At 38.7% G+C, this 14,914-nt stretch overlaps 1 protein-coding gene across 2 annotated transcripts in view; it reads right to left on the reverse strand.

Annotated features, from left to right (window-relative positions):
- Positions 1 to 1,092: 1,092 nt before the first annotated feature.
- Positions 1,093 to 14,914, reverse strand: part of AZIN1 (antizyme inhibitor 1) — a 28,903-nt gene continuing 15,081 nt past the window's right edge. The window contains exons 2-11 of one of the 2 annotated variants that reach the window (XM_075023743.1): positions 14,472 to 14,642; positions 13,308 to 13,481; positions 12,847 to 13,019; positions 9,161 to 9,295; positions 7,349 to 7,430; positions 6,161 to 6,235; positions 4,897 to 5,062; positions 4,192 to 4,310; positions 3,801 to 4,015; positions 1,093 to 3,150 (exon numbers count right to left, since the gene is read on the reverse strand). In XM_075023743.1, coding sequence (XP_074879844.1) covers positions 3,039 to 3,150; positions 3,801 to 4,015; positions 4,192 to 4,310; positions 4,897 to 5,062; positions 6,161 to 6,235; positions 7,349 to 7,430; positions 9,161 to 9,295; positions 12,847 to 13,019; positions 13,308 to 13,409 — 1,179 coding nt within the window. In that variant the 5' untranslated portion in view covers positions 13,410 to 13,481; positions 14,472 to 14,642 and the 3' untranslated portion in view covers positions 1,093 to 3,038. The remainder of the gene's footprint in view (positions 3,151 to 3,800; positions 4,016 to 4,191; positions 4,311 to 4,896; positions 5,063 to 6,160; positions 6,236 to 7,348; positions 7,431 to 9,160; positions 9,296 to 12,846; positions 13,020 to 13,307; positions 13,482 to 14,471; positions 14,643 to 14,914) is intronic. The other variant, XM_075023742.1, reaches the window with a different exon arrangement.

Genomic DNA, 14,914 nt, shown 5'->3' on the forward strand with positions numbered 1-14,914 from the left:
CTTTGGTACACACCCTGCTTCGTCCAGGCTCCTTGCAGTGTTTGGCAGGCAGCCGGCATCGCCAGCACCCAGGGCTGCCCCTCAGGAGACGGGCAGAGCAGCACGGAGCCCCTCCTTTGAGCAGCAGCACCAGAGCCCTGCTGCGGCCACGAGCAGCCTTCTCTCTGCTTTTTGGTTGTTGCCCAAGGCCTTGGCAAAGCCCCCAGAGCACCACCGCTCTACTCCTCACACAGGAGACCAAAGGTACAGGGTCCCGTCATCTGGGTGGGAGCAAAGCTGATCAGCAAGACCAAGCTAGACCAGAGCACAGCACTTACCCAGCTATCAGGGACTAAAAGCAGGTTGTTTTTTTTCCAAGCGGTAAGTAGAGCTACAAACCTGATTTTTCACTGCCTGCCCTACCTTTTAAAGCATCTGCTTCTGTTTAGTTTTGGATCAATGTTTTTTGTTTTTTTTTTTTAAAAAGCAGGGTTCAAACCTGTAGAAGCTTACTACAAAACACATTAACAGACCATGCCACCACCCCCCCCCAAAAAGCAGCAATTAAGAGTATATATGAAGTGGCAACACATCCAATGGTGGATCCAAGGCACCCACTTTTATTTTGAGCCAATGTAAGCCAGTTGCGCAGCTGCTTAGACGCACAAGGAAAAGGCAGAATCGTTTTCTCCCGTTCCTGAGGGGTAACTGGCACCACTAGTGGCACAGCGTTGTCTCAGGTTACGGCCCTGGATCTCCCTTGGGAAATGGTGTGCAGACTGGAGGGCTGTATTGGGCGAGTACTTCAGGCAGAAGCAGGTGGGATCTGTTTGGCATGCACAATGAGTAATTGTATTATACACTGAAACACTGTTTGCATGTATCAATATCAATATCAAATTCTGGCTACTGCAGCTAGCTGTACCAGCAGGGCTACAAGAGCAGTGGCCTCCGTCAACAAGAGGAGTTGCAGACATGTACTGAGCATGACAGAGCTATGTTAGTTCCAAATACTATATAGAAACCACCCAGCTTTTATATTTTGAGTAAAATTCTGAATTGCAATTACAATATAAATAAGTAACACTTAGCAAATCAAATTGAAATACATACTGTGTTCAAACTCCAGGTTGTTTTTAATGGCAAACTGTCTTCAAGTACAATGAATATTTCTGCTCTGACCACTGCATCATTTATAGAGGAACTTTTTCAACTGACCTGTAAGTTAACATAAAACAAATCTCCTCAAGACTGCATAACAGAATCCTGTTATCTTAGGCAACTGTAATTTGTATTTAGTCAAAAACCATGCAGCAGTCCATTTTGTCTAGAGAAAGACCTCAACTCATAGACTGAAGTGTATATCACTTCTTGAAACATGGGGATGGCTAGTAACTTCAGGGTTAAAAAAACCAACCAACAAAAAAAAACCCCAACCAACAAAACACCAGGTTTCCCACTATCATTATTTACTCCATTTCCTACTTCCACATTTAATTCCACTAATAAATACTTCTTAGACTGTATCTTCAAAACATAAGCCATTTTGTACCTCTTTTAGCTGGCCTATAAAACTGTTCTGACAAGTCGAGTCCAAACTGAGAATTTTCTTTTACTTGAAAGTAAAAGTTCATCAAGTTTTATGAAATCTTTGCAGAGCCAGAATTTAAGACTTCCTACCAGCTGGCACTCATGTAAAGTATACTTGCAACCAAAAGGTAGAAATTTTACCTCCAACTGAAGGGTTAGAGTCGCCTTTGACTGCAGGACCCAGAACTTAATGCACCATTTCAAAGCCCTAACACCCCTCTCCTCCTTCCCCCAGTTTTCAAGTAGGGGAAGTTAAAATGATAAAGAAAAGGACCTTGAAGAAATCAAGGGGCCCTAGTAACACAACAAAGAAATCCTCTGACCAGTTTCAGCAGTTCCAGTTACTCAGTGCAGTTGGCATATGTACTTCTAGTAGTGTGCTTTACCTTTACTTCAGGGATATATTTAAACAAAGTCCAGCGCAAGAGAGCATTGAGGTTTCTGAAGGCTGGTGTAGCCCTTCTCTTAGAAGTCAACACTATACAGAACTGGCTGAAGTTGAAAGTTAGACTTCAATAAATGCCATTTAAAAAAAAAAGCTAAAGGTTCTGTGACAACTTGCAGAGCTGGGTGAACCCATGCTGCCTCAGGGGCACTACATGCACACTAGCTAAAAGACTGCTTCTTCTGTGCACACCTCTATCTATTGCAGGTTTGCTGGTTGGTGTTAAGAACTGAATCTAAGGTCATATCTAAAAAACACACCACAAATTGCCTTTTTAGCCTTCCAGGAAGTTATATGACTTTCACTTCATACAGATTTATCAATCTTAAATTTTTTTATGGTTTAATACAAAGCTGAAATAATGGGCGAGAGAAAAGAAGGCTTCTCAAAACAATCATGTATACATCTATTTTATAGCTACCTCTTCTGCCTAGACCCTCCCAAAGTTAACCTGAAAAACAGTAAAATCTACACAAAGTTTTATTGCAATCATACAAGGGATACATCAAGGGTCAAATACAACAAATACTATGATGCAATTTTACATTTATTAAACTACAGTTCAAAGCACAAATTTACACATTCTAAATACACTAAACATCTAATGAAGTCACACTGGTCTCCCACTGACATTTGATATATCTGGGCGAAAGACAATAACTTTACAAGACTTTTCTAACAGGAATCCTTAGTATAAAAACTGTGTACTTGTATGTAAACTGTTGAAGAACCCAAGTGATGGGTTTCCATCTCCACTAAGTCATCCATTTTGTTGCATATTTAAACGCTCAGGGGTTGAATGAACTTGATTTTAAAATTTGGACACCATTATCTAACCCTCCCACCCCCCAGTGAATTGTAGCTGTAGCTCGTTTTGCCTGGTCCCCATTAGCTATTACTATTTTTTCAAGTTTTGAAGAGAATGAATTGAATTCAAGATTGTTCCATTTCTTCCACACTGGAATGTTGACCAGACAAACTACAGACTTGCAACTGCAGGTCTAAATGAAGCGTTAATGCCTGTTTAAGCTGCAGTGGAAAAGCGGTCTTCTGGGCTCAGCTGAATGCAAGAAGGCACAAAGAAGAAGTTCTTCATCAATGTGTCTGAAGCAATTCCAGCATCTTGCATCTCATCCCTGCAGCAGAAGAGGGTGAGAGTTGTAATAAGGTGTTTTCATGTACAATTTCACATCAGAAACCAGCCTTGAATATAGCATTTGAAGTCTACTGTCCCTGGATAGGCTGACCCAGCCTCAGCAGAAGGGAGAATCAGCTACTCAAGTGCCTGGCAGACACAGAGAGGCCGTGACTCTCCACTGGCAGAAGCGCAGGGTCCTGGCTGCCTTGGTATTGGAACAGGTAACCCAGGTCCCACCCTCACAACAGCGTTACTGCCCTTCCTGCCTACAACGATGGTGCTAACATTGTACGCAAGTTCCAATTACTAGTATTAGGAAAGCTCAAAGGTTGACATCAACCAGTAAAAGGCTTTACAACTACCACTGAACTCACAGTCAACATTAGGTATTTTGCTTTCCTTTGTCAACCTCAGAGCAAAGTAGGCATTTTATCACAGCTCTCAGTTTAGTCTTAGCAAAAGTCAGACAATAGTTTTTTTTAAAAAAAAACACCAAATCAAATCAAACCCACAAACTAAAAAGGCACATTCTTGCGCTCAGTTACACCTTCCAATATTTGCCATCAAATATAATTTATATTTGGCTGTAAGTGTACACTCTTGAAGGAACTGAAAACAACCTTGCCACTACCAAAAGAACTTTCTTACCAGTCACTGAAAGACATCATGTAGTAAATCAGTGGCCTCTGATAGTCGTTAAAGGTAGACTGTTCACCTAAGGTACCAGAACCCATATTATCAAAGATCAGCCAATCTCCAACGCTCAACTCGGGAAGAAGACAGTTTTCCACAATTTGATCAAGCTCATCACAGGATGGACCCCAAAGGCTGCTTGCAAACAGAGGCTCATCTTCCTTGTATTTCTATGTGGAAATGATCCAGGTAATTCAGGCTTCAGTTTATTGAATCAGAAAACTTTCAAATATACATAAGGATAATTTTATAAACAATACATAATTATATACATATGAAGTCTTAAATGGGTATTAAAAATATAAGGATAATAAGGACTATCTCTGAAGAATATAGGAGGACTCACCTTGTGAACCTCTGGGATAGTATTCAGTTTTTCAGACAATTTACTTGCAAAAGAACCATAAACACCATCATTTATGTAATATGTAAATACTGGTTCATCATCGTTCCTGGTTTGCTCCACTGGAAGTAAAAAAGAAGTTGTCTTGCATGCATTTTTTGTCATAAGTAGTCCTTTTGCAATCTAACTTAAGTCAACTGCTTTCTCCTGCCAAGGGGGTTCCATATATACTGGAATGGGAGAATTACGAGCAGAGTAATCTGTATGAGACCAGATTATAAATTCAGTTGTAACATTAAGTGTGAGGCGTAATAAAATTAATACTTTCAGTAATAATCACTGTTAAGAATATAAATCCAATTTCTACTTTAGCAGAGAAGCAGCTCGCTCTATGATACATTTTTCTATGCTCTTATAATACAGAACCTTCTAGTACACCTTCTGTAAAGCACCCAATATAGGTTTAACCATTGAGAAGTCAAACCTAGTAAGCAAACATGTAACCTAGGAAGGAAACCTAGTAAGAAGTGGTGACACAACATAACAAAGATACACAGATAACATATGGTCAGAACCCCAAGGTGGATTACAGTGGAAGTATAAGGGAATGTGTTAAATATATGCTGAGACCAACTAGTCCATCCTGACTAAGAGTTAGCAGTTATCCGTATTGATCCGTAACAGGTAAAAGATGAATATGACCCGTACCTCCAGAAGGAAGAAGTTTATCATACTCAACAGTCTTCTTTGCAATGATGTTAACTGCTAGAGTAAATGCAGATGAAACATAGTAACATCCAGGCTCTGCGATCACATTAACACCAGATTCCTTAGGGAAGTAGACATCCAGCAAGGGCCTGATGACATGATTAACCTAGGAAATTGAAGTCAGAGGTAAGACCAAGGAAACTCAGCTTATGTATGTATCAGATACACACATGGTTTCAGCCAGCAACAGTTCTAGTGAGCACACCAAAAGCTTACTCTGTTCCTCTATTCTGAGAAGTGCCCTTACCAGATGTCCAAAATTTACAGAAGCGTTTAAGAAAATAGGTCATTCTGCTGAACACTGAAGATTGAGTACTATGAGTCTGAGTACTACACAGTCCCCCCTCCCAGCCAAAGCTCAAGTTGTAGTACACTCAAGATTGTGCAAGTCATTTCAAAGTTTGTCCAGCACAACAGATAATGTAAAATTACGTATGAACCCAGAAGAACAAGGAAAGGACCTTTTTGTGATCAGTTCTGAATATTGTTGTATTAGAAACGAAATGATTTAATACTGATGCTCAAATCTTAAGCCAGATATTTGAAGATTAACAAGTATTCTGGACAAGTAACAGAACAGTTAGAACTAAGAAAAGCCCAGATTGCTCTTAGCAACTTTTCACTGAATCACTTTCACTGTCCTACATTCAAGGAGTTTGTCTTTAAGACAACATAATAGCGTAAACAGGTTACTCTATGTGCCACTGCATACTAAAGATCCTATTTAGGCCAAATCAAAGGCTAGACAAAGCAAAGATAAAAGCAAGACCTTTAGTCTTCAGTTCTAACGCAAAGCACCAGAAACTTTCAGAGTAGCACTATGGCTTATGATCCAAAGCATGCTAAGCAATCCTGGACCAAACCATATAATACAGTAACCAGTTGGACAACAACGGTCAACTGCCCCAAAAAATTGAATTACTATTGTTAAGGTGGCTTAGCATAGTAGTTTAACCTGTGATATGCTTAAGTCAGCATTCACCCAATATAAACAGGATTAAAAAGAAATAATGGTCACCTCCAAGGACTGATTACACTACCCATGATAAGAATATAAAACCAATTATTTGGATCTTATGAATTACAGTCTAACATGGAATTTAGAATAGGTTTCAGCTATCAACATTAGTTGCAGTTTGAAGGGTTAACCACTTCAACTTCTTAAATCAAAATTAAGAGTTTCAACTTTCAGTATATTGCATACCTCTTCCAGCTGAAGTTCTGAACCTGTGAAGCCCCCACCAATATCCAACATGTTCATCTTAAAGCCAAATTCTTCCTAAAAATGCATAGGCAGAACATAAGTACACGGACAATTGTAACTGTAAAAATGTTTTTTTGTTGATCCTTACTGTGGTTGTTTTCTACGTACTTATACTTTTGAGCATATTTAGCAGAGTATGCCTAGTGATGGAGTAAAGGCATCGCAAAATTATAGTTCCATTAAACCTAGTAGCGATAGCATTGGGATGTCAACAGAGGCTGGCTACACAATTCTCACGTAGAAGTTCCACAGCAACATCAACTCCCATCTCGTGGCATTTGTTATATTCAGACAGTATTTGTTGAACAGGGTGGTATATTTTGACAAAAGAAAGTTCTAGGAATTTACGAATGTGTAATGCACATCTTTTGGATAGTGCTTACGTGACAAGATTGCTACAACAAATTTCACAAAGATCAGTGAGAACTTTAGTTCTGCTGCCCTCCATGTGTTACCAGTCACAGCTACTGCACTAACTGCAGCACTAAGAATAAAAAGACTTACAGTCTTCTCTATTTAGTTTATAACCTTCTCATTTACAGGAAGACAGATGTTCAGAGAAGGTATTTTTGAATTTTGCACGATGAGAAATACACATAGAACATGTGAGACTCAGGGTCATCTGAAGCATCCAACAAATCCATTCCTCTTTGTCCAAATTTGGATATCCCCCCACAACATGACACCTTTATTTCTTACGATGCTTAGTTATTATTAGCCTCAGAGATCACATGCACCAAATTAGTGGTTATATCACAAAAAAACCCAGCATACAAATGCTTAATATTTTAATGTAACTCAAAAATGTCAGCAGTGTATTTGCAGGACAGATTTGAATTTCAAAAAGCCTTTGCCAAAAGTGGGAAATGAATTTATTATTTGAAAATAGCATACAAGGCTATTGCCTGTCAGTGGGACAGCATTCATTAACCTTTGTCCACAATTAGGATTATGAAGTTTGTTTTACCTCAACCACATGTCTCACAATGGAGTATTTAGTCCCTTACCAAAAGTTCCATTTCCTACATGGATATATTTTGGAAATAATGTAGTTGGCTTGTTCATATGATTAGAACAGAATGGATCCTCTACTGTAGCAATTGCATGTGTGTATATGTATCTACTTACAGCCATGTCAAACACACACCGAGCATCAGATATAGCATGAATGTACGTTTGCAGGTCCTTGCAAGAGCCTGAAACATGAAATCTGAAAGGAATAAAAATGCAGTTAGTACACTGAACCATGGCAGCTTTCAGACCAAGCAAACTGTTTCACCATCTAAAACAGCAATGGAAGCAATTCATTCCCAAGTGGCTCAAGACAACCTGGCATAATCAGCAACTGTGCAAAGAATAAGCTCAGAAGATTGCCTTCTATGCCATTGGATTTGTACTTGAGACCTGTCTTGCTCTTCATGCTAAGAATGTCCTACAATATTCTCTTCTTTAAGAAATAAGAACAGATTTACTGAACCTTTCAGTCTTCACTATCAAAGTGGTTAAAATTTGTTCTTCAGTGGGTGCCAGTGCTAACCGTACCTGTATACGGTCTCTCCTCTCTTAACCTACTCTGTATTGCCTCACCAGTATACCCTCTCTCCTGGGCCATCCAGTTCTCTTCTCAAAGCTAAGGCTGTACTGTGCACACTATCTACTCTCTCCAACATTTGGGAGAGGGTGAGGAGAGGTGTGTCCCACTGCCAACCTGTTCTGAAGCCTCTTCACCCCAGGCCAGGTCCTAGTTTCACAGCAAGGCCAAACAGGCTGGTGAACAGGTCAGAGGCAGAGAAGTACTGATGCCTCCCACAGACTCCTGAATCCCCTCTGGTTCCTTGTCTAAAAGGTTTAAGTACTATCATAATACTGTTAGTAACTGAGGTGCTAAAATGAGCGCCAACATTTCCATGAGCTTCCTAAAGACTAGTATGGTATACTGGTTCTGGACAGACCATATACACACCCATCTGAGCCATGACACTCTCTACTCCAAGTCTACTCCTTTAAGGAATGCCATTTTGAGGCAAAGGTCACTTTTTAGACTTACTTGCATGAACCCACATGTGGATTTTTTATTTTTTTATAAAAAAATGCACAAAAGCCATGTGGTTTTTGTTAAAGTTACTTTAGATATTTATGAGGTATATTTTCTCAGTAGTATCATCTAATTTTTAAATATATTTGTCATTTGTAAAGATTATAGTATGTTTATACTTTAACATCAATTTCAAACATATTTACATCAGAACAATTGTGGTTTAAATCCTCAAAATCTGGCTTCCATTTTAAATACTTTTTACTGTCTTGATGACCCACCCTCTCCTACTTGTTTGGTTGCTTTCTTAAAACATTCATGAGCATGTGATACCTTAGTAGCTAAAGGTAGACAGAAAAGACTTGTGCATGCATTTTTCTTCCATTTAGTAAAATCTTTCTCAAACTTCAAATTAAAACACTACAGATCATTTAGAAGCTCTCAGAACAGTAGGATTCATTCTTGCCATCTGCAAGTCAAAAGCTTATCTGAGTAGTTTGTCTTGATATGATCAAAGAGTGACGTAAGGACCTAACTCTTAGAAAATCCACCCCACGTTCATCTTGTTCAAAGTCTGTCCAAGCTATTCCATGTTACACTAGCACTTCTGTTATGCTGGAAAAATACAAATCAAGTTACCACGAAAGTTCAAAAGTACAGCTAGAAAATAGGAGAGGCTTCTAAACTTTGCTTTTATGCTGACAGAAGGATTTCTGATACTTTATTTCAAATTGTTTTGATGTTACTTTGCTTGCAAGCAGAAACTCATGACCCGAAAAGTTGGGGTTTTTTAAACCCTGTAAAATACTGCCAAAGGGGGGAGGAAAAAATTATTTCATATTCTATGTCTTGAGTACATCATACAAACATCTGCTCAGCCAGCAGAGAACAATAAAGTTACTCACTTGACACCAACTATTTGGACTCCCAACTCCTTAGCACATTCCATGAGGTGCCTACAGTTCTTCAGGGTGGTGCCAAACTTCATATTCATCTCCTCATCAGCAGTAATGTCTTCTGTGGCAATGTGCAGTAAGAGCCTAAGAGAAGGGGAAGATGATTGGGGCAGTTGGTTTACATCATCAGCACATGTGAAGCCTGAAGACTGTCAGAAGTGTGTTGATTATGTTGTCAGTACTCCAGCTCCATCGATGGATGAGTCAAGTGAACCTAATAAAAACAATCCTGTACAGAGAAAAAACTAGCAATTAGGGGCTAAAACATGGAGCCAACAAGGACAAGGGATTTCGAAATGCAGCAACTAAGACTCTTTTGTAGCAGCAAGAGTCTGTTGAGTGCTGTAATAAAAGAGAATGTTACCTTCTCATAAAGTATAATTCCTCATAAAACCATTAAGACTGTAACATGCTTTTCCCATCTCTGTCCTCCTTTCTAGCCAAGAGGAGAGCATAGAGATTCCCCTTTAGTCAGTCATGTATCAGATTTGGTTAAACTCAGCATCTGGACAACACCAGGCTGACACATTGAAAGCACACCCTGGCCACATCCCTCTACCTCCCCTCCTGGCTGAGGACACAGACCAGGGATGGGATGGGGGTGTCAGTCCATTCCCTGCCCCTTCTTCCAGGGCACTTGTGGAAGAGAGGCAATGAGTACCACCTCTTACAGCCTCATGCAGCAAAACACCTTCCTCCCTCCAGTCAAAGCCTCATTCTGGGTAGGTTTGGCAAACTGCAGTACCAGTATTGACAGTTTTCTACATCAAAGTAGCACTTGAGTGGCAAAGGCATGTTCACATCAAAACTTCTAGAGGTATATCCCTAAAGCCCACAAATTCAAACTACTGTCCACTAAGAAAGTTGCCCCCTCCCCAGTCCCCAATAAGGATGAATTAATTAGCCATGTGGTAAACTAAACAGAAGTTGTGTCATGACATACACATAGACTGCACAGAGCACACTACAGTTAACCAAGATGGAGAGCATAAACAAGTGGTAAAAGCTCTGCACTCAAAGTGAAACAGTTCAAGACATGCAACAAGCAAAACTTAGCCTAGCCACTACAAAATACATGTTGGCCTAACAGCTACCTTGAGTTCTAAAAGCCCTTTCCAAATGTCTCAGGATGTGTTTAAAATGCATTTTGCAAATAGCAAAAAAAATCCTAAGTTCTCACACAGGTTGCCCAGAAATCCTTGTTAATTTTAATTTATACCACTTCATGCTGAGAAAACTCTGACTAGCCTCTCATTTCCTGCTTTGCACAGACAATTCTGTTCAAGAAATCTGTAGTCAATATTTTGTAAGGCATTTGGAAAGAGTGCTAGGTATAACAAAAAATTGTCAAAAGTTAAACTCTTTAAAATGTAAAAAAATTTCAAATCCATAATACTATGGTTTGTAACCTCACACTAAGTTTAGACAAAACCATTTCTTAAAAACATACAATGTTAAATTTCATTGATTAATTGTTATGGCAGTATTATAAGTGAGTCAAGTCACTTATTCAATGGTTTGCACTAAAAAAATAATTCTGGTTTCTAGAAATCTAGTAGGATTCTTCTTCCTGGGTTTCAGCCAGTTAGACCAGGGCTAGAGGATGATGTGTGTGTTTGGGGTTTGGTTTTTTTGTTTATTTTTAAGGAAGCATTAATACTTATAACAACCATGCCTCTGCTAGAACTCTTAGGACAGCAGCAACCTTAGCAGTTAGAACTTTGCCTGGAAAAATCCAAAGGTATAAAGAAATGAAAGACTAAGGACTCCTTTCTGACATTTCTCCTCTTTCCTAAAGAAAAAAAAAAATTGCAATCATTTGCATTGCCAAGACTTCCAAAGGCAGAAACTTCAATTATAGAGACCCACCCATTACTGAATTTAGTGCAGAAAGTTACAAGAATTTTCAGAAAATAAGGAGAATTACAGCTTTCTAAGCAGGATTTCCACAGCCAAAGCATCATTAGCTTCATCTACAAAAAGACAACCTAGCTATAACAACCACACAAAGGAAGAACAAGGCTATATAATGGCTTTGGCTTTTTTAAACTATGCCAAGGAAGAGAAAGAAAAAAATTCATAGTTGTCACTTCAGCATCCAAGTTTTAATGACCTGAGTAAGAGAATTCTAATAAAACAAGCAAACAAATCTCTACCCAGTAGGAGAGCTGGAGATCAGGTTTCTAGTAAATTTAGATGGCAAACTGCAGTTCTTTTGTAGAAATTGAGTTTCTTGTACTTGGTATAAAATATTAGACTATGGGATCCTTGAAAAGAAGTAGAGTTTGTTGTTTTTCTCTAGCTCATGAAACTCCTTCATTCTGTCTCCCCACTTTACAGTTTCTCCAGCTCAAGAGAAACCTGCATCCTAACTTCTCTTGCTGTGGACATTGCCATAGACAACATCTTCTAAAAGAGGCTGTTAGACTCAAGGAAATAAATCAATGTAAAAACTAACAAAACATTAAAAACACCAGTGATAACTGGTAAAACACTAATGAGATGAGACACCTTTAGCATTACCAAGGCTTTCAAATGCACGGAGTATGTCAAGGCCAGCATTTTAGACATTTATCATACATAGCATTCTTTGCACAGAAGTACTCTCCAGTATACAAAGCACTGAGAGGCTTCCATGAGGATGAAGTGTATTCACTAGCAGCAGCAATATTGACTCTAGAGGGAGTAACTAGGTGGGATGAGCAGAGTCTCCAGATACTGAACTTGGTAAAGTCTTCTCAATTCTACAACTATGTCCAGTTTTGGGAGAAGACATGACACTTTAACAAGGACTATCTAGAACCAAGGGCTTTGTAAAGGATGTCAGGAATTCAGTTTCTTAGTGTGCTCTGATAACGTTGGTGGGAAGTTATACCTCATTAATCACTGGAAAGCACTGTAACAGTCACTTAAGCTCTGACTCCAAATTTCTTAAAGGTATGGCCCACAGCCAAAGTATTCATATGTGAGGGATGTGACTCTTAACAGCATGAGTGCCCATCAGTCCAAAGAGACCACGATACACTGGCAGCAATAAAATTCTCATCTTTAACCTGAACATCAGCTTTCATCACTTCCATACAGAAAGTATCTGGGCCTATACTGAAGTGACTAAAAATAGACCCGGAGTCAAATTTCTCACTCTTTTAATAGTGGGGAAATATCTGTAGGTGTATTTAATAGACCTGCAGAGCATGCCCAAAGCCTAGATAGGACCCGATGCACATGCTCATTTGCTAATAGCCTCAGCCCTGACTGCAGCTGAAGCCACTAATATCCAAACAGAATACCCTGAAAGAAAACACTGAAGCCACAATAGAGCAGGAGGAAGATGTACTTGCACATGATGAGGTGCCCAACTTCTGAACTTCAGTCACTGAAACCTTTATGTAAAGATTGCCCTATGAAATCAAAATGCAAGATTTTTCCCAAAACAAGGGCCTTACTATCATATTAGGAAGCTAAGACCCAGTAAGGGGAAAGTTACAAAAAAGCTACCTTCAAAGGAGACAAAGAGAAGAGAAAAATAGAATGGTATTAAAGAAGCCATGTACCTTGCTTGCAACTCAACCCAGAACACAGGCAAAATTAAGTTTCCCTCACATAAAAAGCAAAACCAGAATTTTGATACTTACTTAGCGTTTGGATGGTTACGTGCAATTTTCTTCAGCTCAATATCATTGTCACAAGTCACTATGTTTATCCCAGCTTTCGCTGCATACTTTATCTGAGAAGCTTGCTTGCAAGGATTTGTATATATAATGTTTTCAGGAGAAATGCCCAGGTCTTGTACCAATGCCATTTCAGACTGAAAAACAAGAGTATAACAGATTTTGACACAGTCCAGTGCAGTATCTTTACTGAATTTTTTAGATGTGCTCTAGTACTGTACTAAATAGTCAAACACACTAAAGAGGAAAACTACCCACTGCTTCTAGCGTAGAAGTATAGCTTTTCAACAATCAGTTACACAGGAGTTCACAATTTAAATTATACTATTTATAACCATAGCACTTAATACCAAAAAGCTGATTTTAAAACAGCAGACATATGGAACAAAATAAGGCACACAGATACACAGAAAAGAAAAACTTACTTTACTGGAACATGCAAATCCAACGCCAAGGGTTCCCAAAATTTCGAGTACACCTGGAGTAGAATTGCATCTTACAGGATAAAATGGTTTTATTGGTGCCATCACATTCTGCCATTGTATGTTCTTCTTTACCAGCTTTCCAAGATCACCAACATAAAATGCTCTTTTTCCAGCCTAAAAAAAAAGGAAGAATAAGAAAATAAAATGTCTGAAATTGTGGGTTTGCTGTCAAAACAAAAACAACCCATGAAACAGTCTTAAGAGAATTACGTACGTTTTTTTTTCACCCTGCTATTAACTTTTAGGTTTGACCATGAACAATGCTTTCGTTTTTACTTTCACCTAGCAATTTGAACTAGTTTTAAAAAAACCTCAAAGGGAATACCTACCACTTCAGAGATATTATGAATGCTATTTAGACAGTATTCTGAGATTCCTGAACAAAAGACACTACTTAAATGCCAAACGCTGATTTTATCTAAAAATACAGAACAGGTTACAAATCTTTTCCAACTTTGTATTTTCAGAAGACCGCAACTTTTTAGAGGAAGAAAATCCACTGGGTTGAAAGCTTCCAGTTTCAACATAATTTATAGCTTATTATACAAGGAATAAAATCTAATGCTCTACCATTATTTTAACATCTAGCTAATAGCTCATTTCACTAAAAATTTGTTTGATAGTATTTTAATTCAGGAAGTCAAATTTGAGACTGTTCTCTACATCTGTGAAGCACAGAGTTCAAACAGAATTTTAAGAACTAAACTCTGTGTTAAGGTTGCAGAGTCAAGTACATAATGTTTAAGAAAACGCACAGACACTTTTCTGGAAACTGTTAACAGTCCCCCTTGTACATCTGTTACCATAGTCTTTCTCATATCAGGTCATGATGTGGATGTAGTGGATTGAAATCCAAACAGATCATTCTATATTTGTTTATAATGTGCAGTCAGTAAAATTCCTGTAAAAGAATGGCCTACTGTTTATCAGTTAAAGACCATCACAAAATATATGATCCATCTGAATTAAGACTGTACATCAAATGTCAATTCTAGCCCTTGACTTTTGCAGATATAAAACTATGTTGTGGCTTATTGTATACAATGTCTTTATTTCTGTTTAAAAAACACAAATAGAAATTCCATCGGGTGGAAGCATACTGACCCCCTGTACGGGTCACCAGCAGGAATGGGATCTGGAGCTTTAGATCCATGACACAGGCCTCTACCCCTTGAGCTAAAGGAGTAAATGAAAGCAGCAGGAGGCAGCTATCCTCTGTGAGCCAGCCAGTGGTTGGAGACATGACATGTTGCCAGTAGTTTACCTATTTATTTGCTAGACAGAAAAAGAATATTAGGAATCAGGATTTGGGAATCCTACACCTGAGTTCAGAAGGCCACGGGATTTAGCTATTTGCTGTACTATAGTTGAGCACTTGCATTTGAACATTAATTCTGATAAACCAAGGGAAAAGTGAACAACTCATAGGTATGGCATGTTAAGGACACAGGATTTGCTTAATCAAACTTAATATTTTTTTTAAAGCTTACTTTTTCTACAATCTTGTCTATAAAACAAAAGGCTACAACATCTTCCTGCTTCCTAAG

Source organism: Buteo buteo, chromosome 3 (assembly GCF_964188355.1).
Source record: "Buteo buteo chromosome 3, bButBut1.hap1.1, whole genome shotgun sequence".
NCBI lineage: Eukaryota > Metazoa > Chordata > Aves > Accipitriformes > Accipitridae > Buteo > Buteo buteo.